Below are 25,631 nucleotides of genomic sequence, written 5' to 3'. Positions count from 1 at the left end.
TAAGATTGACCAGGCTTTGACCACATGGTTAGAGGATGTACAAGTAAGATTGACCAGGCTTTGACCACATGGTTAGAGGATGTACAGCTAAGATTGACCAGGCTTTGACCAAATGGTTAGAGGATGTACAGGTAAGATTGACCAGGCTTTGACCACATGGTTAGAGGATGTACAGGTAAGATTGACCAGGCTTTGACATGGTTAGAGGATGTACAGCTAAGATTGACCAGGCTTTAACCACAAGCTCGGGAGAATTTACTGGTGAGAATAATAAAGCATAAGTGCTGGTCCTCCTTACCATTCTGACCCATCTTTCTAAACTCTTTCTGTTACAGAGGAACTTGACCAAGCTGAACCATGACCACAGAGAGCTGGAGGAGAGGCTGAAGGAGGAGAGGAGTCAAAAAGAACAGTTCAAGAACACTAAGAATGAGGTAGAGGACGAGAGGAGTCTGCTGGACCGCACAGTGGAGAAACTACAGAGGGAGGTGAGTGGACCAACTAAAGGCCTTCGGACATCCTTGTTTTAGTCAATCAAATATCACACCACATGCATGTGTCAATGTGTGCATGCATGTCTGTTTGTTAGCAAGGCTAACTATACCTTCTCCCTCTCTCCCTGTAGATGAGTGAGATCGTGGAGGCCTCTCAGTCATCCACCCAGGAGCTGCAGGAGCAGATAGACGTGTACAAGGAGAAGAACCGTCGGGAGCTGGCTGAGCTTCAGAGACAGCTGAGGGAACGGGGTGTGGAGCTGGACAAGTCCCGTCTGGCTGCTAAGTCCCTGCAGGAGGAGGTGGGTTGGCCAGTGCTCCCCATGACAATGGAGGATGAGCCATTGTCCTGACTCAGTGTGTTGTAAACACCCACGCAGGGTCTGTACAGTGAGGTCATGGCTTTGGAATGTGTCCTCTCCCCTCTTATACTTCCCCTTTGCCCTGAACTGGACCAGAAGGTCACAGCTGTAGATGCCTGGTGGCCTGGTGGTATTAGAGGGTTAAAGAGGTTAGATAATGTATATTTTCATAGATATCTGTGGTTTAGAGTTGGAGCTGTGGAGGGTGGTAAAATAAATCTGAGTCATTGTTTTTCTATTGGTGAAGCATCAGAATGTTTTAGCAATCTAGAACTTCAGACACTAGGATGAATTTATGAACCTCTTTTAATTGAACAATATCAAATTATTAGCTGTGACTATCTTACATTACATCCATTGTTCTCATACATTAAGGGAGTTGTAGCTAGGTAGGCTTATGAAATTTGGATTGAGCCTCTGTTAAGTTCTTCATGGCATTTTGCCTCATTTAGGAATTCTCCAGCTAATATTTTTCCAATTACTGTGGTTCATTTTCACAATCTAACTATAACTCCTTAGTAGCTGTGATCTGCACCACATAATGTTGTTATAACCCAGGGCCACTTGCTCATTGGGTATGGTTTGACCTACTAAACACTTTGGAATCTTTGGAATGTTTTTGTTGGTTATGGGATAAGCATTGTTTATTTGATCTAATAATGTCCTCCCTCATTGTGTGTCTGAGGTACTAACCCCTGCAGAATGTCATTAAAGAAAACCTATTTCCTACAGTAGGTTAAAGACAGGTGGCCAGACTCAGTCCAACACAGTTCAAACACCATTGGAATTGTGAGCCATAACATGCTCAGTTTTTCCATAGAAATGTGTCCGTTTTACAGAAGAGAGAGGACTTTCTGCTAATGGTTCATCTTTGTGTTGTAGTCTACCCAGTGTAATGTATATGCACAGATGGGATAGGCTGATGTATCTTTGTCCAGCTGGTCTACAGGAAGAGGGGGATGTAGTGTCATTGTTGTGAGAGCAGGAATGACTGACCCCACATCCTCCTCCCGACTGACACACTCCTCTAAAGCCTGGTGATGAGGTCACTGTTTCATCTGCTTCAGATCTCCAGTCTGTCCCAACCCCCGACATCCATCTTATAAGCATGCACATTGAGACATGCTAAAGACAAATGTATTTTCTTCTTTCATTTTCTTCACTCACCAGGCTAGTGTTTGTGAAAGTTTCTCTTAAGTCACTATTGTTAAAGGAACAGATGGCATCTTGTGGCCACTGCTGAAATTGCATTGCTAAAGCATGCATGACAGGTATGGATGTTACTGTAACAGTATGACACATACGTGTGGTTTATTGTTCGCTGTGGTGTACTGGTAAATGAATAGGAGGCATTCACAAAACTTGTTTTCCATTTCCATTCTGTTTTAAAAGTATGTGTGGTGTGTGTCCTGCAGCTGAGCCATGTGGAAGAAGACCTGAGGCAGTGTAAGAGGGAGAGGGATGATTCGGTGCTCAAGGAGAAGGCCCTGGAGCAGAAAGTCTATGACCTGGAGGTGGAGGCAGAGACCAAAGCCCACTCCAAGGATGACAAAATCCGACAGGTCAAACTCATGGAGGTATATCTTAATTATTCATTTCACATTGTCTCTAAACTATACATGTGTTCATGGAGACTTTCTGGGCTGTATTAATTGGTTATCTTTGAGTCTTCAGTCAGTGTATGCTAGTCCTTCCATTTAGTCTGTTTGTTTGTACTCCAGTCCTGAGAAAGGAACAGTTCCCAGCTAGCACATAACGTTCTGAGAACCATATGTTTCTTAGAGCTTGGTGAGAGCAGCGTTGTCCTATGGTTATTTTGCATACAACAACTTTCTGGGAATGGTGCAAGATAGTTACTTGGTTTTAGAACATTCCTGGCATATTTAAGGAATGACAAAATAACATTTTCTTGGTATTTCATTACTTGAACAGAATGTTTCCTAAAAGTTCAAACATGGTTACATTCAATAAAAATGTTTGTAATGTTCTAGGAACATTCTCCAACTGGTTTGACATTGGGCATGTTCTTAAATAGTTCAAAGAACGTTAAGAGACAAATTCTGTGGAAATGGCAGTACTTGTTGAGTGGACTAATTCCATGGATAGAGAACATAAGATTGTAGTTTGAGAGATAAGGAGCATGTTATTATGCACATCTGGTTAAAATGGTGTGCACGTGTTCAGTGTGTGATATTGGAAATATGGATCTGATTGGATGCGCCTAGTTTAATTGGCAGGCCCTCATTGGTTGTTGGCCAGGTTATTCAAGTGTGCTACCTTTGAGCGGGTGCAGATGGACTCAGCTTGGAACCGGCTATGTTGTATCCGCTGTCATGTTAGAAATAAACCGTCTTCATGATGTTAATGTTTTATACTGTCAAGTTTCTCTTTGCAATAACAAAAAATAATCTGCTTCCTTTAACCGGGGATGTGAGTTTTTGTCTGAAGGAGAACAAGCGCGAGCAAGAAAGTGCAAGCTCCGTCAAGACAGTCTGTGTAGAAAAGCTATCACCGACGATGATGTTCGGCAAGGCCGAGGATTTTCACTGAGGAAAGTGTCGAACAGATTTGAAGTTAATGGGCTCAAGTACGAGGATAAGTCAAAAGCCATTTTTCTTATTGTTGGCAGAAAGTCTCACAAGATTGTCGGTCACACTGTTGAAAAGTCACTACGTACCGAGGACAAATTTAATTACTGAAAGATGAAAGTTTCAGTCAAGGAGTCAACTCAAGGGAGAGTCTATTAGTGAGTACTTGGCTAGTTTAAGAAAAGCATTAGCCACATGTAAATTTGGTCAGTTTGAGTCATTACGTGATAGATGTGTGCTGTGTTTAAAGTGCAGAGCTGAGAAACAGTTTACTAAACGTAGATCACACAAAATACTTTTGAATTAAAGAAAGTGCACAGCAGTTCTCACAAAATACCTTTAAAGCAAAATGCAGTCGTGAAGAAAAACAGGTAAACCATGTTACCATTGCGCGGGAAAAGGGCACAAGCCAAATGAGTGCCGCTACAAGGATTGAGTGTCGGGAGTGCAAGAAGAACACATAGCCAGGGCATGTCGGGAGTGCAAGAAGAACACATAGCCAGGGCCTGTCGGGAGTGCAAGAAGAACACATAGCCAGGGCCTGTCGGGAGTGCAAGAAGAACACATAGCCAGGGCCTGTCGGGAGTGCAAGAAGAACACATAGCCAGGGCCTGTCGGGAGTGCAAGAAGAACACATAGCCAGGGCCTGTCGGGAGTGCAAGAAGAACACATAGCCAGGGCCTGTCGGGAGTGCAAGAAGAACACATAGCCAGGGCCTGTCGGGAGTGCAAGAAGAACACATAGCCAGGGCATGTCGGGAGTGCAAGAAGAACATAGCCAGGGCCTGTCGGGAGTGCAAGAAGAACACATAGCCAGGGCCTGTCGGGAGTGCAAGAAGAACACATAGCCAGGGCATGTCGGGAGTGCAAGAAGAACACATAGCCAGGGCATGTCGGGAGTGCAAGAAGAACACATAGCCAGGGCATGTCGGGAGTGCAAGAAGAACACATAGCCAGGGCATGTCGGGAGTGCAAGAAAAACACATAGCCAGGGCATGTCGGGAGTGCAAGAAGAACACATAGCCAGGGCCTGTCGGGAGTGCAAGAAGAACACATAGCCAGGGCCTGTCGGGAGTGCAAGAAGAACACATAGCCAGGGCCTGTCGGGAGTGCAAGAAGAACACATAGCCAGGGCATGTCGGGAGTGCAAGAATAACACATAGCCAGGGCATGTCGGGAGTGCAAGAAGAACACATAGGCAGGGCATGTCGGGAGTGCAAGAAGAACACATAGCCAGGGCCTGTCGGGAGTGCAAGAAGAACACATAGCCAGGGCCTGTCGGGAGTGCAAGAAGAACACATAGCCAGGGCATGTCGGGAGTGCAAGAAGAACACATAGCCAGGGCATGTCGGGAGTGCAAGAAGAACACATAGCCAGGGCCTGTCGGGAGTGTCAAGTGAAAAAAAAAATTACGAAGCAAACAAAATGGAACAAGCACCTGGATGCTACAGAGAGAGAGGCCTCCTTACTTCGACTGCAGGAAGACGATGATCAGCACCAGGGCAACGAACACCAGCGAGAGAGAGGCAAGAACGTCATTGCAACAGAGATGAGCATTACATCTCACATGAGCCAGACATCTGATAAAGGGACATCGGCTGTTTGCCACTGACTGAGTTGGGTAACGTAAAAGGAATTGACCTGTTTGCATTAAATACAGGTAAAGACATTACTAAACCGTACTGTGTATGTAAGGGTAGATGTGAGACCCAAAATGGAAGTTGATACAGGTGCAGCAGTTTCTGTGATAGAGGTTGTATAACCGCAGGTTCAAGAAGGTGAAATTGAGCCCTGCTGTTACATACACCTTTGAGGGAACGCAACACCCGGCTACAACTCAACTCCCCGTGGAGTGGGGAAAAAAGGGACGTGATTGTAGGTGCGGGTAAGGATGACAGAGGCAGAGAATATTACCGTTTACAAGGAATTTATTCTTCCTTCACACGGTAAGGTGGGGAAAAGGGGCTGGACGGAACCAAAGAAAAGTTAAAGTTCCCTCTCCTACCTTACCTGCCTACCCACTGGTTACCTATTCTTAGCATCACCTGGCGCACTAACCAAAATACAGCGGGGTGGTCCGCCTAGGTCTTACCTAGTGTGCAGAGAGAGTAAATACTACGGGTATATGTATGCCTGCAGGCCTCTTGCCTAAAAACTACCAAGGTGCCTTCCCCTTCCCCCCCTGGGAACAAATGAACAGAATAATTCAAACGTATTGAACAATTTCAATAAACCAAAAACACTAGGTACTATGGTATACACATATACAGTGCCTTGCGAAAGTATTCGGCCCCCTTGAACTTTGCGACCTTTTGCCACATTTCAGGCTTCAAACATAAAGATATAAAACTGTATTTTTTTGTGAAGAATCAACAACAAGTGGGACACAATCATGAAGTGGAACGACATTTATTGGATATTTCAAACTTTTTTAACAAATCAAAAACTGAAAAATTGGGTGTGCAAAATTATTCAGCCCCCTTAAGTTAATACTTTGTAGCGCCACCTTTTGCTGCGATTACAGCTGTAAGTCGCTTGGGGTATGTCTCTATCAGTTTTGCACATCGAGGGACTGAAATTTTATCCCATTCCTCCTTGCAAAAGAGCTCGAGCTCAGTGAGGTTGGATGGAGAGCATTTGTGAACAGCAGTTTTCAGTTCTTTCCACAGATTCTCGATTGGATTCAGGTCTGGACTTTGACTTGGCCATTCTAACACCTGGATATGTTTATTTTTGAATCATTCAATTGTAGATTTTGCTTTATGTTTTGGATCATTGTCTTGTTGGAAGACAAATCTCCGTCCCAGTCTCAGGTCTTTTGCAGACTCCATCAGGTTTTCTTCCAGAATGGTCCTGTATTTGGCTCCATCCATCTTCCCATCAATTTGAACCATCTTCCCTGTCCCTGCTGAAGAAAAGCAGGCCCAAACCATGATGCTGCCACCACCATGTTTGACAGTGGGGATGGTGTGTTCAGGGTGTTGCTTTTACGCCAAACATAACGTTTTGCACTGTTGCCAAAAAGTTCCATTTTGGTTTCATCTGACCAGAGCACCTTCTTCCACATGTTTGGTGTGTCTCCCAGGTGGCTTGTGGCAAACTTTAAACAACACTTTTTATGGATATCTTTAAGAAATGGCTTTCTTCTTGCCACTCTTCCATAAAGGCCAGATTTGTGCAATATACGACTGATTGTTGTCCTATGGACAGAGTCTCCCACCTCAGCTGTAGATCTCTGCAGTTCATCCAGAGTGATCATGGGCCTCTTGGCTGCATCTCTGATCAGTCTTCTCCTTGTATGAGCTGAAAGTTTAGAGGGACGGCCAGGTCTTGGTAGATTTGCAGTGGTCTGATACTCCTTCCATTTCAATATTATCGCTTGCACAGTGCTCCTTGGGATGTTTAAAGCTTGGGAAATCTTTTTGTATCCAAATCCGGCTTTAAACTTCTTCACAACAGTATCTCGGACATGCCTGGTGTGTTCCTTGTTCTTCATGATGCTCTCTGCGCTTTTAACGGACCTCTGAGACTATCACAGTGCAGGTGCATTTATACGGAGACTTGATTACACACAGGTGGATTGTATTTATCATCATTAGTCATTTAGGTCAACATTGGATCATTCAGAGATCCTCACTGAACTTCTGGAGAGAGTTTGCTGCACTGAAAGTAAAGGGGCTGAATAATTTTGCACGCCCAATTTTTCAGTTTTTGATTTATTAAAAAAGTTTGAAATATCCAATAAATGTCGTTCCACTTCATGATTGTGTCCCACTTGTTGTTGATTCTTCACAAAAAAATACAGTTTTATATCTTTATGTTTGAAGCCTGAAATGTGGCAAAAGGTCGCAAAGTTCAAGGGGGCCGAATACTTTCGCAAGGCACTGTACCTCTACAGGAACAGCTCAAAACCACTTTCAACAAATTTACCAGACCAACACCAGACATCTCTCTCCTAACACAAGGAACACTGGCTTTTAAAGCTGCAGAAGAAGGAGTCGGTAATTGCAGTCAGCTGTTTCCCCTGACGAGAGGGCGGGGTCAGAGCTCAAATTAGTGATGAGCCGACCAATCAGCTGCTTTGGAATCCAGGAAGCCATCCTGAAATGCACACACGTACAAACACATACAGTTGAAGTCGGAAGTTTACATACACCTTAGCCAAATACATATTAACTCAGTTTTTCACAATTCCTGACATTTAATCCTAGTAAAAATTCCCTGTTTTAGGTCAGTTAGGATCACCACTTTATTTAAGAATGTGAAAAGTCAGAATAATAGTAGAAAGTTATTTATTTCAGCTTTTTTTTCTTTCATAGCATTCCCAGTGGGTCAGAAGTTTACATACACTCAGTTAGTATTTGGTAGCATTGCCTTTACATTGTTTACCTTTTGTCAAACGTTTCAGGTAGCCTTCCACAAGCTTCCCACAATAAGTTGGGTGAATTTTGTCCCATTCCTCCTGACAGAGCTGGTGTAACTGAGTCAGGTTTGTAAATCCTCCTTGCTCACACACGCTTTTTCAGTTCTCCCCACAAATGTTCTATAGCATTGAGGTCAGGGCTTTGTGATGGCCACTCCAATAGCTTGACTGTGTTGTCCTTAAGCCATTTTGACACAACTTTGGAAGTATGCTTGGGGTCATTGTCCATTTGGAAGACCCATTTTCGACTTCCTGACTGATGTCTTGAGATTTTGCTTCAATATATCCACATCATTTTCCTTTCTCATGAGGCCATCTATTTTGTGAAGTGCACCAGTCCCTCCTGCAGCAAAGCACCCCCACAACATGATGCTGCCACCCCCGTGCTTCACGGTTGGGATTGTGTTCCTTGGCTTGCAAGCCTCCCTCTTTTTCCTCCAAACATAACGATGGTCATTATGGCCAAACAGTTCTATTTTTGTTTAATCAGACCAGAGGACATTTCTCCAAAAAGTATGATCTTTGTCCCCATGTGCAGTTGCAAACTGTAGTCTGGCTTTTTTATGGCGGTTTTGGAGCAGTGGCTTCTTCCTTACTGAGCGGCCTTTCAGGTTATGTCGATATAGGACTTGTTTAACTGTGGATATAGATACTTTTGCACCTGTTTCCTCCAGCATCTTCACAAGGTCTTTTGCTGTTGTTCTGCGATTCTGGGATTGATTCGCACTCTCTAGGAGACAGAACGCGTCTCCTTCCTGAGCGGTATGACGGCTGCGTGGTCCCATGGTGTTTATACTTGTGTACTATTGTTTGTACAGATGAACGTGGTACCTTCAGGCGTTTGGAAATTGCTCCCAATGATGAACCAGACTTGTGGAGGTCTTGGCTGTTTTCATTTGATTTTCCCATGATGTCAAGCAAAGAGGCACTGTGTTTGAAGGTAGGCCTTGAAATACATCCACAGGTACAGCTCCAATTGACTCAAATTATGTCAATTAGCCTATCAGAAGCTTCTAAAGCCATGGCCTCATTTTATGGAATTTTACAAGCTGTTTAAAGGCACAGTCAATTTAGTGTATGTAAACTTCTGACCCACTGGAATTGTGATACAGTGAATTATAAGTGAAATAATCTGTCTGTTAACAATTGTTGGAAAAATTACTTGTGTCATGCACAAGTAGATGTCCCAACCGACTTGCCAAAACTATAGTGTGTTAACAAGAAATTTGTGGAGTTGTTGAAAAACGAGTTGGAATGACTCCAACCTAAGTGTATGTAAACTTCCGACTTCAACTGTACAAACACACAACAACACGGAAACTGGGGAACATAACACCTGCAAACTTTGTGTTTAAAAACGTACAGTAAAGAGTCACAAGTTCTAAAAGGGAAAATCTCTGCATTTAGAGAAGCTGTTGAAAAACAGCTTGTCAAATTGGAGTCAGAAGGGGTCCTTAATCTAGTTAACTACAGTGAATGGGCTGCTCCAGTTGTGTGTGTGTACCGAAAACAGACAATACAGGTAACTATCAATCCATGGCTGGAAGTAGATCAGTATCCGTTACCAAAAACACAGGACTCGTTCACCAAGCTGACGGGGTGAGAAGTTCACAAAGCTGGATTTGTCACAGGCATACCATCCAGGACAACTAGAGGAGAGCTCTAAGCATTATCTCACCATGAATATGCATAAGGGGTTGTTTAAGGTCAACAGGCTTCCTTATGGTGTTGCCTGTGCTCGAGCTATTTTTCAGAAAATAATTGATCTGATCCTACAAGGTATAAATGGGGTAATCTACTATCTTGATGATATACTTATCACAGGGCGTAACACAGTAGAGCACATGAGAAATCTTGAAGAAGTGCTAAAAAGACTGAAATCTGAAGGTTAAAAGAGATGTTATTTCTTCCAGAACAGCATAGCCTATCTAGGTCATGTGATAGATGCAGAGGGGATGCACCCCATGAAACAGACAACTGAAGCTATTAGGCTCCCATTCCTACAAACACCACTGAGCTCAGGTCTTTTCTTTTGTTACTTAACTATTATGGAAAATTAATTCAAAATCTGTCTACCATAGTTAAGGCTGTGACCGCTCTACTGCAGAAAGGTGTCAAATGGGAATGGTCACAGAAAAGCCAAAGTACTTTTGAGGAAGCTAAGAGACATCTAAACTCAGCAAAAAAAAAGAAACGTCCCTTTTTCAGGACCCTGTCTTTCAAAGATAATTCATAAAAATCCCCAAAACTTCACAGATCTTCATTGTAAAGGGTTTAAACACTGTTTCCATGCTTGTTCAATGAACCATATAAAAATGTATGAACATGCGCCTGTGGAACGGTCATTAAGACACTAACAGCTTACAGACGGTAGGCAATTAAGTTTACAGTTATGAAAACTTTGGACACTGAAGAGGCCTTTCTAAAAACACCAAAAGAAAGACGCCCAGGGTCCGTGCTCATCTGCGTAAATATGCCTTAGGCATGCTGCAAGGAGGTATGAGGACTGCAGATGTGGCCAGGGCAATAAATTGCAATGTCTGTACTGTGAGATGCCTAAGACAACGCTAATGGGAGACGGGATGGACAGCTGATCGTCCTCGCAGTGGCAGACCACGTGTAACCACACCGGCACAGAATCGGTACATCCGAACATCACACCTGCGGGACAGGTACAGGATGGCAACAACAACTGCCCGAGTTACACCAGGAACGTCCAATCCCTCCATCAGTGCTCAGACTGTCTGCAATAGGCTGAGAGAGGCTGGACTGAGGGCTTGTAGGCCTGTTGTAAGGCAGGTCCTCACCAGACAACGTTGCCTATGGGCACAAACCCACCGTCACTGGACCAGACAGGACTGTCAAAAAGTGCTCTTCACTGATGAGTCGCGGTTTTGTCTCACCAGAGGTGATGATCGGATTTGCGTTTATTGTCGAAGGAATGAGCGTTACACCAAGGCCTGTACTCTGGAGTGGGATCGATTTGGAGGTGGAGGGTCCGTCATGGTCTGGGGCGGTGTGTCACAGCATCATCTGACTGAGCTTGTTGTCATTGCAGGCAATCTCAACGCTGTGCATTACAGGGAAGACATCCTCCTCCCTTGTGTGGTACCCTTCCTGCAGGCTCATTCTGACATGACCCTCCAGCATGACAATGCCACCAGCCATACTGCTCGTTCTGTGCGTGATTTCCTGCAAGTCAGGAATATCAGTGTTCTGCCATGGCCAGCGAAGAGCCCGGATCTCAATCCCATTGAGCACGTCTGGGACCTGTTGGATTGGAGGGTGAGGGTGAGGGCCAATCCCACCAGAAATGTCCGGGAACTTGCATGTGCCTTGGTGGAAGGGTGGGTTAACATCTCACAGCAAGAACTGGCATATCTGGTGCAGTCCATGAGGAGATGCACTGCAGTACTTAATGCAGCTGGTGGCCACACCAGATACTGACTGTTACTTTTGATTTTGACCTCCCCTTTGTTCAGGGACACATTATTCAATTTCTGTTAGTTACATGTCTGTGGAACATGTTCAGTTTGTCTCAATTGTTGAATCTTGTTAGGTTCATACAAATATTTACACGTTTGCTGAAAATAAACGCAGTTGACAGTGAGGATGTTTCTTTTTTTGCTGAGTTTACTTACTAGCCAGGTATTAGTTCACTACAACCCGGAGCTACAGCTCATACTAGCCTGTAAATGCTTCAGCGGTAGGTGTAGGTGCTGTGATGTCTCACTAAATGAAGGATGGTTCTGAGAAACCTATAGCAATTGCCTCTAGGATGCTTCCCAAACAGAAAGGAACTATTCTCAAATAGAGAAAGTAGCACTAGGACTGGTGTTTGGAGTTTCATGAAATTCCATGAGTATCTGTATGGTAGGAAATGTACCATGCTGACAGACCATAAGCCTCTTCTTATGATTCTTGGTCCTAAGACAGGTGTCCCAACACTTGCAGCAGCTAGAATGCAGCGATGGTCTTTTATTTTAGAAACATGGCAGCATGGCAATGCAGATGCGTTGTCCAGACTCCCACTGGGTGATTGTAGGGGTCCTACACCAAATCCAGTGTATAGAGTGAAAATGGTTAAGCAGTATGTAATGTCAGGTTGGCCAAACCATGACCAGACGAAGTCTTTTAACCTTATGTCAAAAGAAAGTTTGAACTTACCATTGAAGATGATTGTATTCTTTGGGGTTTCAGGGTGGTGATTCCACAAAGCCTGCAAAGCAGACTATTGGCAGAACTACATGAGTGATTGGGGTGTAGTTAAGATGAAATCCTTAGCTAGAAGTATTTTCTGGTGGCCCACTCTTGATGAAAATATTGAAACTGAAGTAAGTCTCTGTGACATATGCAAGCAGAAGTGTAGCATGCCTGCAAAATTGCCAGTACATGGCAATGGGCATCAGGTCAATGGGAGAGAATTCACTTAGACCTTGCAGAAGACCACAAGCAATTGTTTTTGATTGTTATGGATGCTTATGCTAGATGGCCAGAAATTGTACACATGCAGAGTACTACTTCAGCTAAAACTGTTGAGGTACTCAAATCTGTTTGCTTCCTATGGTCTGCCCCAGGAAGTAGTCACAGATAATGGCCCACAATTCACTTCATGTGAAATGAAAACGTACTTAAAATTGAATGGTATCAAGCATACCACGCCACCTGCATATCACCCAGCTTCAAATGGGTTAGCTGAAAGGCTAGTGCAAAATCTTAAGAAGTCACTAGCTAAGAACAGAGCAGTAGGTGGTATGACGTTACAGTATTGTGTTGCTAACTTCCTATATGGCTACCACAACACACCACATACTAGAACACGCAAAACGCCAGCAGAGCTGTTCTTAAAGAGACAGGTTCGTACACGGCTGTCCCTGATTAAACCATAGTTCTCGCCGAGTGAACAGACTGAGGGGTCAGTGGCAAACCACAGGTCAGATCCTTCTCTGTTGTTCAAGAGGTCTTGGTAAAGAATTACAGGGGAGGAGAAATATGGTTGAATGGTGTGATAACTAAGGTTCTGGTTCTTGCTACATACATGGTTAATGTTGAGGGTAACTTTGTGAAAAGACATGAATCAGATGTTGAACATCAAGCCAAGGAGACAAGGTGATGCTCTTGCACAGGGAGATGGTTCTCTTTATGTAGGAGGATCTTGGAACTATGATGTTGATGACATTGAGATGGACAATGCGATCAATATGCCTCAGAGCACAGCTGCTGAAACAGTTGAGATGCGCCTTGGTGGAAGCCTCAGAATGTTGTTCTGAGACCCCGTCCTGTCCGTAACAAACGCCCACCACAGAGGCTGGACTTGTAAAAGGACTACTGGGAATAATTTTATTTTATTTTTTAACAAAGAAATATGTAACAACTTGTTTTGAAGAATCCTGGAATGTTAACGCAGTAAATTGGTTATGTACTTAGGAGTTGTTAAAATAAACATTGTTAAAGTTAAAATAAGAGAGTTGTCACGGCTTTCGTCGGAAGAAGAGTCATTGGACCAAAATGCAGCGGGGTAGGTGTTCATATTTATTAGCTTAACTGACTGAACACTGAATACAAAATAACACAAACGTAGCCGAAACAGTTCTGCAATGTGCAACCAACACTAAACAGAAAATAACCACCCACAACTAACAGTGGGAAAACAGGCTACCTAAGTATGGTTCTCAATCAGAGACAACGAAAGACAGCTGTCCCTGATTGAGAACCATACCCGGCCAAAACATAGAAATACAAAACCTAGACATACAAACATAGAATACCCACCCACATCACACCCTGACCAAACAAAAAATAGAAACATATAATGCAATCTACGGTCAGGGCGTGACAAGAGTAAGGTTCTCAACTAGTTGAAGTTACAGGGGAGGATCTGTAGTGTTTGAGAGATGTGCATAATAACATGCTGCTTCTGGTTAAAATGGTATGCACATGTTCAGTGCCTGATATTGGAAGAATGTATCTGTTTGGATGCGCATAGCTTAATTGTCAGGCCCTCATTGAACTGGCTATGTTGTATCTGTTGTCATGTTGGAAATAAACCGTTTCCATGATGTTAATGCTTTATACTGTCGAGTTTCTCTTTGCAATAACTAAAAAGAACCTCCTTCCTTTAACTGGGGATGCAACAATTTATAGGTTCGAATCTCACTGATGCCGTGTCACTATAAAAAATAAATGTGTTTGCATGATTCATGTCTAAGGAAATTCATTTCTGTGTGTCCTATCTGTGCTAAAGAGTTAAAGCAAAATAAGATGTTATTAAAAGTCTTATTAAATGATTCAGCGAACATTTTTATTAAATTATTTAAAAACCTCCAAATAACCTATAAATTCTGTTCTCAGACCGTTAATAAAACCTCCCAGGAAAAAATTCAAGGAACCAGAATAAAACATTCTCAGAACCTCCCTGCAACCAAAAAAATGCACGTTCCCAGAAAAGGCAACATTTTTACTTCTGTTCTCAAAACGTTTAAATAAAACGTTCAGTTTTATCGGTCAGGAAATGTATTGCTTCCCATAACCAATGTGAAATCAAAAACATACAATCCCACAACTTCCAAGGAACCAAATGTGCTAGCTGGGATCTTTCCTGAGTTTGTTATAGACACAAGTCATGTGTACTGCAGGCCTCTGCTGTTGACTGTGGTGTGATGGCAAACACGGCAGAAGGAAATCTAAAGCTGTCATTCAGAAAAACAACCCCATGTTTACAGCAAGGTCAAATAATAATGTCATTGGTATTACCATGTCAATGTTGATGCTGTGTACTGCAGGACAGGATCAATCAGCTGGAGCTGGATCTGGATGAGGAAAAGCAAAGTGGAGACCTGCTGATTGTCAGGATAGACCGAGGCAGAGAACAGGTGAGTCCCTGACCACTCTAACTGACCTCCAGTCAGTGGTGCATTCTAACATTCATTAACCATGGTTCACCAATTTGTCTCTGACTCTATTGTGACCGGGAGTCACACTCCTAAACTTCATGAACTTCATTATCATCTGCAAAAGACAGAAAGCATTTCAAGTACAGTCATTCCAGAGCAGCTTGGCATAATGTGACATCTAAGCTTACACCCCGTATCAGTTCTTTGTGCTTGTCTGCCATCCCTTCCCGCCATCGACAGCTCAAATACCCACACACACAGACCTACACACCAAGCCATTCTTCATTGCGCGTGTGTGTGTGTGGAACAGCCACCCAAAAATCCCACTATCCCAGTTCATTTGTGTTCTGGAGAGAGCAGAGGGGTTATTGCCATGTAAGAGGATCTTGCATAATCGTTCAGTTTGGCAGGCTGCCTGCTCGGTGTAAAAGCGCCAATCCAATTTTCATGCATCAGTCACAAAAGACCCCTTTTAATGCACCACCTCAGCCAAAATATGCACACTGCCAAATGTATCGAGTTTATGGCTATGGAATTCACTTAGCTGTGACTGCGTCTCAGGGACAAATCCATTTATTGTGGCTGATCATAGTTCTCACATCCTGAGGGAGTCAGACCTAAACACTGCAGCTTTCCTTCCCCTCTGATAAACCTGCTGATGTTGCCATTATAAACTCAGATTGAGATCAGAGTACATGCTTCCTGGAGAAAGGGTTGTTGTCAGAAAGGGTTGTTGTCAGAAAGGGTTGTTGTCAGAAAGGGTTGTTGTCAGAAAGGGTTGTTGTCAGAAAGGGTTGTTGTCAGAAAGGGTTGTTGTCAGAAAGGGTTGCTAACTCAGATCAGGAGACTGTTGGACTGGTGCTTTTTCATGAGGAAGTGACATTATTCCAGATACAATTCATGTACAGGACAAGCTTTTTCTTCTAGGATGTGTTTGTATTATTCAACACGTGCTGAGTGCATTTACCTCCAAGGATCTAGCCTGTTGCAATACCTCTGCAATTCACTGTGCTCTCATTGATTTACATACTGCCAATGCAATCATGATGCATTCTTCATGTCTAACAAAGATAGGACCATTTATTTTACAGTCAGGTTCATTGTGCCGCTATGGTAAGATTAAAGGGCTATGTCTGCACAGTCCTCCAACATTGAAATGGATGAAAATGTAAAGACCTGAACAAAAGTATGAGAGGCCTAAAGGAGTGAACAAGTACTTACATTTCCTTAAAGGCAAGAAACTCCTGGCACAGAGAAAAGAGTAGCACTAGACAAAGTGGCATTACTGCAACACTGGGCCAAGGTGAGTTGCCAAGGCAACAGTGGAGTGGTGTACAGTCCTAGTGAAGTGGATGAGGATAGGATAGGAGGATGTGGTGGTGGTGGTGGTGGTGGTCAGGGGTAGAGGGGGACGGAGAGAGTGGGGTCTCCATGGCCATGATGGCTTGGAGTGAGGGAGGGGGCAGGGGCGGCAGGAAGAACACCTGCGTCTCTCCTGGCACCAGGTGCTCTTCTCCTGTCTAAATGAGAGTAATCTCTCCTCTCTCCTCCCGCCGTCTCTCACAAAGCAGATTAGTTTCTGCTGTATGTTCCAGTCTGCTGAATCAGCTCCCTCAAGCACTGAACTGGGCACACCAGTTATGTGGCCCATCGTTCATCAGAGCAGCCCACCTTCACACACTAATTGGCATAAAATATCACCCATACTAAGCTTCCCTCGCAAAAACAATTGTTGATTAGTTGTCTTTTTTCCATCCACATCTGTATTACCTTCTCTTGAACTAGTCTGTCTGTCTCTCCTGCTCTCTCTCACTCTCTCATTCTCTCTTTCTCTCTGAGACAATGAAGTAGTTTGACAGTTTGAGTTTGTAAGTTTGAGTCAAAGGTTGTTTATTATTCTCAGTTTCTAATCTTTCACAGAAATAGTCAAGCTTAAAAGCTAACATTTACATTTTTCTCTGTCTGGCTTTTGGAAGAAGTTCAACTCCCTGAGGAATTGAGAGGCGTCAGTGCATTCCCAGCACTAGCTATGATAGGTTAATCTAAATCTGAGTCTACCTGAATGTAGATTACTGAGAGCTGACGTGAGATCAGTTCAGGGGAATGCAACCGAAATAAGAATATCCAAACCCCCAATTAGCTACAGGAAGGCTCCTTCCACCTTGAGTAAGACACTACAACAACTGCACACCTACACATACAGGAAGGGGTCTTCCTACCGACACATGAGCAGCCTCTCATAATAATTGTGTTCTCAGGTTGTGTAACTATTGAGATGAAGGTCTCCGCTCTGATTGACAGGTGGAGCAGATGAGGAATGAACTCCTGCAGGAGAGGGCAGGCAGACAGGACCTGGAATGTGACAAGATGACTCTGGAGAGACAGGTACACACGGCCCTGTTCTTCCCGCTCCTTCTTCCCTTCCTGTCTGGGGGGAAACAACAGCAGTCTATCTGTGAAATGTCCATTACCAGAACATACCAAAACATGCACTCATCTAATCCATCTCTGTCTTCTATCTGTCCTTCTCTGTTTCCATCTCTATACTCCTGCTCTGAAAATGTTCTTGTTGACCAAAACATTACCTAATAAAGTAGAACTAAGACTGTGTATCAAAGTTGTTTCTCACACTGTTTCTAACAGAATAAGGACCTGAAGAGTAGAATAGCCCATCAGGAGGGCTCCCAGAAGTCTAACAAGGAGGGCCTGGTGAGCCAGCTGGAGAGCCGGATCCAGGAGCTGGAGGAGAGGCTGGAGGGAGAGGAGCGGTATGGTTAGGGTTGGGGTTGTTTTGGGTTCCTAGGGAGAGGTGGGATTGGGGTAGGGGTTGGAGGGAGAAGAGAGGTCCTGCTATAGGGACCAGTGCTGCCTACAGACTCATTACAGAAGCTGTCTGGCTCTAATTAGGTCACATTGCACTTAACCTTGGTTCTTTGGGTTGGTTAGTTTAGTTTTACATTCTTTAGGTTATACTGCATACTATGTGTAGATGCATGCAGTATGTGGCATATGGCCAATTACCTTGTGGTTTCCAGAGTGTTTTATGGACTGCTACAGTATGTGACATGTAGCAGATCGGTAGTCTTACCCATGATGCTGTGTTTTCTAGGGACCGTGCCAACCTGCAGCTGGTGAACCGGAGGCTGGAGAGGAAGGTGAAGGAGATGATGATGCAAGTTGATGAAGAGCACCACTCACTGCAGGATCAGAAGGACCAGGTCAGGATGCAACATACACATATATATATACACACACACACACACACACAAAAAGCTGTTTTAACCCTCGGTGTTCCTCTTGCAGCTGAACCTGCGTCTGAAGGCCCTGAAGAGGCAGATGGACGAGGCGGAGGAGGAGATTGACCGGCTGGAACACGGCAAGAAGAAGCTGCAGAGAGACCTGGATGAACAGCAGGAGGCCAACGAGCAGCTCCAGAGCCAGCTCAAATCCCTGCGCAGCGAGATGAGGTAAAAATGCTAAATACACACGGCTAACAGAAGACGCTAAGAACATGCTCATTCTGCTTTGGTATTTGTTCACCTAGTTAATTATAATGCAGCTCTAGCCAGCTGAAGCTAACAGCACCAAGAAATTCCAGTGTAAAGCACATGTTTATGAAGTTTCACAGTTGCACACACATTATGTGAACCCACTATAATTGATCTGAACACATTCCCTACCACTGTCCTAGGGTATTAATCACACCTTCCTGAGCAATGTAGTCTAACATGAACATAGTCAAATGCAATGTGTGTAGGCTTTAGCCCACTTTCTATCATACGGTAACTCTTTCATACTGTGTAAACTACCTCACCCAGCCCTCCACCCAGAATAACACTAGTTTCCCCTCCCTGAAGGCGTAAGACCAACTCTGCTCCTCTGGACGACGATGATGATGAGGATGACATCAGCACGGACGGAGAGACCTACTTCCGCTCTTCATCTGGCTATAAACGCTCCTCTAGTCAAGACAACATCCTGTCAACATTCTCTTTGTGAACCAACACAATGAAGAGAATGTTACTAAAACTACAGAAGGACCAAGTGGACTGACTCCTATTCAGAGAGACCACTTTCAGGTCACGACGTGCTTTTGGCAAACCGGTCAAATAGCATAGTGATGTGTGTTTGCTTTTCCTTTTACAGTACATAGATTGAGAGGGAATGGCTAGATAATAGTTATTGATTAATTGCAATGTCTTGTAAATTATTGATTATAATTTAGCAATAGTTTAATTATCAGCACAATTTCTAAGTTTGTAGATAATCATTGCATGTGTCTTCTTACATCTTATGAATGATCCAGCAAAGAGATGTAAAGGGAATCCAATTATTCACCTTGTAATGCAATCTAAAGGACAGCATTCTGTAACCTCTTATGCCTTATTGAAATGTATCAATGTATTAATCCCACACTAGATTTTATATCTTTAATCAAATATGTTAAGCCGCTTATCAAGTCTGATAGCAACAAATTTCATTTGAAACATTCATTTTTGTATTGTGCATTAGAACATCAATTCAATTTTGTAATGAAGTCAGGCAGAGTGTAAGGCCTTAAATTGATTTGAGTGAAATATTAGCTATTTATTTACTTTTGAATATATGAAGAAATGGCTGAATGAAGGGCAATATGTTTTTAGGGAAATTTGTATGAGGGATTCTTCTTTATACAGATGCTTTTTTTGTATATTTTTTAAACCTGAATAAGGAATAGTAATCCATCCATAATGTTAGTGTGGTCTACAGGACACATCTCTGTTTTATCACTTCTGTTTTCAGGTTTATGACTCCTGACTTATTGCAGTATTCAACCCTGCCTTTATTAAAATAAGATACAGTAGAACTTTTATAAAGACTGGTTAGATCACCGTTCTCAAATCAAGGTTCTACTGTGTATTTTTAGTTGGGCTTTTCCACTAACTACTGGGACTGCTCTGTTACTCCTGAGATTATTGTTTAAATCGTCAATAATCCATTTTTTTGCATTATAGTAACAAACACATTCCTTACTTTTGTTTAAAAGTGATTCATCTCTGTATTTCATAGAAATATGACTTTTACCAGAAACATGTTACAATGTGAGAAGAAGCTATTTATGTTTATGGTATATCCTCCAAGAACTAAACAGTGTTAATATTGGACATACGAGTCAATCTAATGTAAAATTAACATTTATTTTTGTGTTGCCTACCTTTGTATTTTCTATGTGCACCTGTGGGAGCATATTAATATGCTATATGACCATACAGTCAGTACCTGTTATAAGCATCTGTTGTGCCTATCTATTATCTGTTGGAGGGGACTGTCCTCTGTTATGCAAGTTTATATGATGAGGGACTTTCTACAGGTGAGCTGTATTGACAATCGATCTGTTTAGCTACACTGTGATGATTTGCACTGTCCGAGGGATTATTTCTGAAGGTGTCCAAGGCTGTTGCCATATAGAATGAAGAAGAGGCCTTTGGCTGTGTGCCTCCTCCAGGCGTTTTGGAGTGGGGGGTTGAGAAGAAATACTGCCGCTACCTCTCTGTATGTACACAACTGTACTTTGCTGAGACTAAAAACCCTGCTAAAATGAAATAAAGTTATCCTTAGTTAATCTCACATTCTTATTGTCTCTGTAAATCATACTGCTGATCACATCTGTCTCTTCTAATCTATTTAGGTACACAAAATAAGCAACTTTGGAGAGTGTTTAGTTGTATGAGGAAGTTGAAAGGATTGACCTCAGTGGTGCGTGAATGCTTTATGATCCTCTCAGTGTGACCTCATTCATCCTACTTATTATTTTATTGTCTGGCCAAAGCAGCTGTGTCAATATCAGCCCCCCATATTTAATGGGGGATGAGTGGGCAAGTATTTTCCTGCTGAAGCCTATTGATCCTGTGTCCAGCACCTGACACCAAAGCACCGCAGGACAGGTCCTCCAAGGTCTCAGGGGGAAAGGACATGATTGATCCCTTGTGTTAAAGAGATGACACCATATGTGGGAAGGTGCAATCCAGGCTTCATTAGGAGATATGACTACATTATTTTTAAAGGTATTTTACAGTTGACTACAGCAGAAGAAAGGGAGTAGAGACAAGGCTTTCTTATCCTCTCAGCAAGACTGGCAGGTCATTGTTCCCAGGTCGTGACCTGCATTTGTCGCCATTCTGTGGAGAACAAACAAATCAACCTTTTAAATGCGTGGGGATCATCTCTGGCCCCTCTGTCAGTCCAAGCAGCACACACACTGGGAGGGCTTTTGTGAGGGCTTTAGAGAATGACCATTCTTGAAATTCTTGTCCTGTGCTTGGGTGAACTCATGCAGTAACTGGTGAAAGATGGGAGTGGGGAGCGGGAAATGGTCATGAGGTAGTAACTTTACAATTGCAAAATATTAAGCTGTCATGGTTGGTGGCTGTAGTGATTTTCTGTAAAGTTGGAAGTAGTGGACCTTGGCCTCAGACACTATTCATTGTTTTACCTCAGGTCTCAATTGCATAACTTTTAGAATGTTTTAGTTGAGATTGAAGAATATCTTGTTCTTTCAGATAATATTGAAAAATGAAAATAGGTAGTCCGACCAACTATTGAGAACTTTCTCAAAACTGTACATGGTACTCTGCTGCCCTCTAGCTGTAGAAATGCTAACGGCACACGCTAGAAGGTACGAGACTGAATTTCAAAGACATCTGGAATGTTGGCTTTGTTTTGTCTGCTGTAAATTGTGTTCTCAAGTCCTCTTGATATTCTTCTCTAAGCTGGTAAAATGCATGCTTGCCTGTTGGTGAGATGGGAAAGAAGCATGACATGGTGATGATGAACAGGGGAGTCATCCACCCATTATTTTAGAAGGGGCAAGAAGTACATGAGGATGGAGGGAGGGAGGTCCAAATATCAGTAAATGTAGCATTTTTCAAACATCTGAAACAGTGTTTCTCTGCAATCTTGACATTTTAACCAATAATCCACATTGATTCTTTAAGAACTTTTATGCCTTAGGAGTTTAGTACAACTGCCACTGGGATGTAGTATCATAACCCAATAATTAAATCAATTTTTGTCTCTTCTAAAGTCAAACAATTTTACCAGCTACGATAGTTAGACAAGCTACTCTAACTTGACTGATAGCCTGAAATGGCTTGGTAAGGAGTTATGAGGATGGGAGATTGGGAACCTATCTAGCTGGCTAGCTAAAGCCAACTTTATAAAATGGCCAGGTGGCTAGTATTACAGAAACAAAAAAAACATTTTTGTTTTATTTATTCATCAAAAAATAATCAATAGGCTTCATAGCTGAATCAAACTCATTTACAGACATACAGTACCAGTCAGAAATTTGGACACACCTACTCATTCCAGGGTTTTTCTTTAGTTTTACTATTCTCTACATTGTAGAATAACAGTGAACATGTCAAAACAATGAAATAACACATATGGAATCATGTAGTATCCAAACAAAGTGTTAAACAAATCAAAATATATTTTATATTTGAGATTCTTCAAAGTAAACACCCTTTGCCTTGATAATAGCTTTGCATACTCTTGGCATTCTCTCAACCAGCTTCACCTGAAATGCAAGAATCTCAAATTTGGACTCATCAGACCAAAGGACAGATTTCCACCGGTCTAATGTCCATTGCTCGTGTTTCTTGGCCCAAGCAAGTCTCTTCTTATTATTGGTGTCCTTTAGTAGTGGTTTCTTTGCAGCAATTCAACTGTCATGACGTGGCCCTCTTTGGGTGTAGCGTGCCTCCCCCCTCTCTCTCGCTGCCAGGCTGCTGTTATCTCAGGTCGTAAATTCCTGTAGGAGACTCTCTTCCTCATGGCCAGACAGTATAGAGAGAGAGAGAAGGTTTCACAGGTGTCTCGGCCATTAAAAGAACTGGACCAAGGTGCAGCGTGGTGAGCGTACATTTTCTCTTTTATTCCAAATGACACCGACAAAACAATAAACAATACACCACAAACCATGACGCTTAAGGCTATGTGCCATCAAACAAAGTTAACTTCCCACAAACACAGGTGGGAAAAAGGGTACCTAAGTATGGTTCCCAATCAGAGACAACGATAGACAGCTGTCCCTGATTGAGAACCATACTCGGCCAAAACATAGAAATAGAAAATCATAGAAACACAAAACATAGAATGCCCACCCCAAACTCACTCCCTGACCAAAACAAAATAGAGACATAAAAAGGATCTTGGCAACAGGAGAACAAAGGAACCTCTTCTCCAGCATAGAACTTGAGAACTGAACAATGTACATGTTTTGGAGAAGGTGTACACGGTCGGGGAAGAATCCAGCTACGACCGATCCATTTAGTTTAATGTTTGTGAAACTCATGAGAGACAATACAGCCACATTACCACAACTCTGTTTATACAAGAGTCTCAGTTATGAAGCTTGCATCTAATTGTTGTATAAAAAGAATGAGTAAAGATGAAACTATTTATGAACTTATGTAATGTGAGTTTAAACTGTTTAATGAACTGTCTGTGATTTATTTCAAATTCAAGGCACACTTAACCAGCATGGCTACCACAGCATTCTGCAGCGATACGCCATCCCATCTGGTTAGCACATTATGGGACTATCATTTGTTTTTCAAGAGGACAATGACCCAAAACACACCTCCAGGCTGTGTAAGGGCTATTTGACCAAGAAGGAGAGTGATGGAGTTCTGCATCAGATGACCTGGCCTTCACAATCACCTGACCTCAACCCAATTGAGATGAGTTGGACCGCAGAGTGAAGGAAAAGCAACCAACAAGTGCTCAACATATGTGGGAACTCCTTCAAGAATGTTGGAAAAGCATTCCTCAGGAAGATGGCTGAGAGAATGCCAAAGCGTGTGCGTGTGCAAAGCTGTCATCAAGGCGAAGGGTGGCTACTTTGAAGAATCTAAAATCTATTTATATCTACAAAAACACTTTTTTGGTTACTACATGACTCCATATGTGTTATTTCATAGTGTTGATGTCTTCACTATTATTATACAATGTAGAAAATAGACTAAATAAAGAAAAACTCTTGAATGAGTAGGTGTGTCCAAACTTTTGACTGTGAGTCCTGCCCATTACCGGCAGCTAAAAGCAGGACTGAGTTTGGGAAATCCTGGTAGAGTATGTAGCATCCTGCCTTGCATATCTTTTCTCTGTGGTGCACCTTGGAAGGAACCACTTATTACGGGGGTGGGGTACACCTTGCCTGGTCCAGTCAGTGTACCCCCTCTTAAGTTTAGTAATTAATTCAACAAAACAAAAAAACTATTATTTTATTTAAGATGACAAATCTGAGGGGGCAAGTGCCCTTGTGCCCCCTATGGGCATGACACCTCTGATGAAGTTTCATAACAAACCTCAACTACTTATTCATGATGGGAGAGAAAGAACATTTTACAGAATACATATTGAGAGACTGACACTGCTGGAAGATGAATTGTAGACAGTGTTAATGGGCAGGCATGCTGATTGATGTATGATCTCTATGGGTGAGAGCGTTAATGATGAGGTAGCTAATGAATCTCAATAGGGGGCTGTGGCCCCTGGCAGATGGCTTTAATCACCCAGCCTGACTGTCAGGAGCCTTATAAGACCCAGAGGGAGAGAGAGGGTGGCTGCCTTCCACAACCACTGGCCCCCATTCACACCCCAAAACCACCATTCACTACAAAGATGACTAAATCTTAAAGATGCCTTAGTTCTTCAGGAGTCAGATTTCCCTATCTCTCTTTAGCAGTGTTAGTCAGTGTTACCCTATATGATGAACCTGAAATATAGTAAAAACTTCCTCATCTTCAGTCATTTTAGTTTACACCTCATCATCACTGAGTCACTCTGAACCCCACAATGACTGCTTGTTTCAGACATATTTTCAACAATATGAAGGACACTTTAAGTCCTTCAAAAAATAAAAAATGCTTCCAACACAAGATCATGCCTCAAGGTTTACAGTAACATCCCACTTGGCACAGACATCAATTCAACATATATTCCAAGTTGGTTCAACGTAATGTAATTGAAATGAGGTGGAAACAGCGTTGATTCAACCAGTGTGTGCCCAGTGGGATCAGATAACATTACGAATGTCAAACAACCAGTTTGCTGTTCACTCACTCCAGAGAACTCCAACAACAGACAGAATAATTGTACAATTGGGACAGACTATCTGTGATACAAGACTGTCTGTCAGTGGGTGACGATTGGCTCTTCCGTGAGGTAGTTGCCAAAACAAAAGTCTATGACATTCCACGGCTGTGGTGATGCAGGACAGACAACAGCTTTTGTTGTTGGTTACAACAACAGCCACTTCACCACGTCAGTAAGTATCCTCATAGAAGTGTAGTGACAGTCTTCTGAGGGTCTAATGCAGCCAATGGTTGATAGGAGAGCCCAATTCCCTGAGCCTCTCTCTTACAAAACAAACAGAAAGCATCAGAAAGGAACAGACAACCTACAGCCAGCCTTCCGACATCAAACACTGAATTAACAAGTCAGTAGAATACATACATGTTTTGTATGTTGCCTTGTTATTGAAAGGATATGAACTTGTCATCCGTGTCTGAGTTGTCTGGGAGCTTTAGGGTCGTGTGGTTGTCATTGTATGCAGTTTGATATGCTGAGGATGCCAGGTCATGAGATAATTAAATATTCTGGGCTTGAACTGTTTCTCCCTGGAGGCCTGCTGAGGTCTGAGCTCGACTATCAGATCGGCTCCAGTATGAATCTAGTCATTCTTGAAAGACCAGCCAGGTGGAAACAAGAGTAACACTGTTGAATCAAGTGCCTCCCAGAAGCAAGACACTAAGATCACAATCAACACACCTTACCTGACATATAGTACTCATGGGATAGTGAAATATGGCATCTGAGTTTGATACA

At 42.7% G+C, this 25,631-nt stretch overlaps 1 protein-coding gene across 1 annotated transcript in view; it reads left to right on the top strand.

The window, feature by feature from the left end:
• LOC115113658 (cingulin-like protein 1) overlaps positions 1–20,366 on the top strand; it is a 44,016-nt gene extending 23,650 nt beyond the window's left edge. The window contains exons 11-19 of the mRNA XM_029641551.2: positions 336–488; positions 626–796; positions 2,272–2,433; positions 14,649–14,738; positions 17,061–17,144; positions 17,403–17,527; positions 17,869–17,977; positions 18,063–18,226; positions 18,617–20,366. Of these exons, the coding sequence (XP_029497411.1) occupies positions 336–488; positions 626–796; positions 2,272–2,433; positions 14,649–14,738; positions 17,061–17,144; positions 17,403–17,527; positions 17,869–17,977; positions 18,063–18,226; positions 18,617–18,758 (1,200 nt within the window). The 3' untranslated portion in view covers positions 18,759–20,366. The remainder of the gene's footprint in view (positions 1–335; positions 489–625; positions 797–2,271; positions 2,434–14,648; positions 14,739–17,060; positions 17,145–17,402; positions 17,528–17,868; positions 17,978–18,062; positions 18,227–18,616) is intronic.
• The last annotated feature ends 5,265 nt before the right edge of the window (positions 20,367–25,631 follow it).

The sequence above is a fragment of the Oncorhynchus nerka genome, linkage group LG28 (assembly GCF_034236695.1).
Source record: "Oncorhynchus nerka isolate Pitt River linkage group LG28, Oner_Uvic_2.0, whole genome shotgun sequence".
In the NCBI taxonomy this organism is placed as follows: domain Eukaryota; kingdom Metazoa; phylum Chordata; class Actinopteri; order Salmoniformes; family Salmonidae; genus Oncorhynchus; species Oncorhynchus nerka.
Note: the sequence above shows the minus strand (reverse complement) of the source record. Positions and strands in the feature narration are given on the sequence as shown.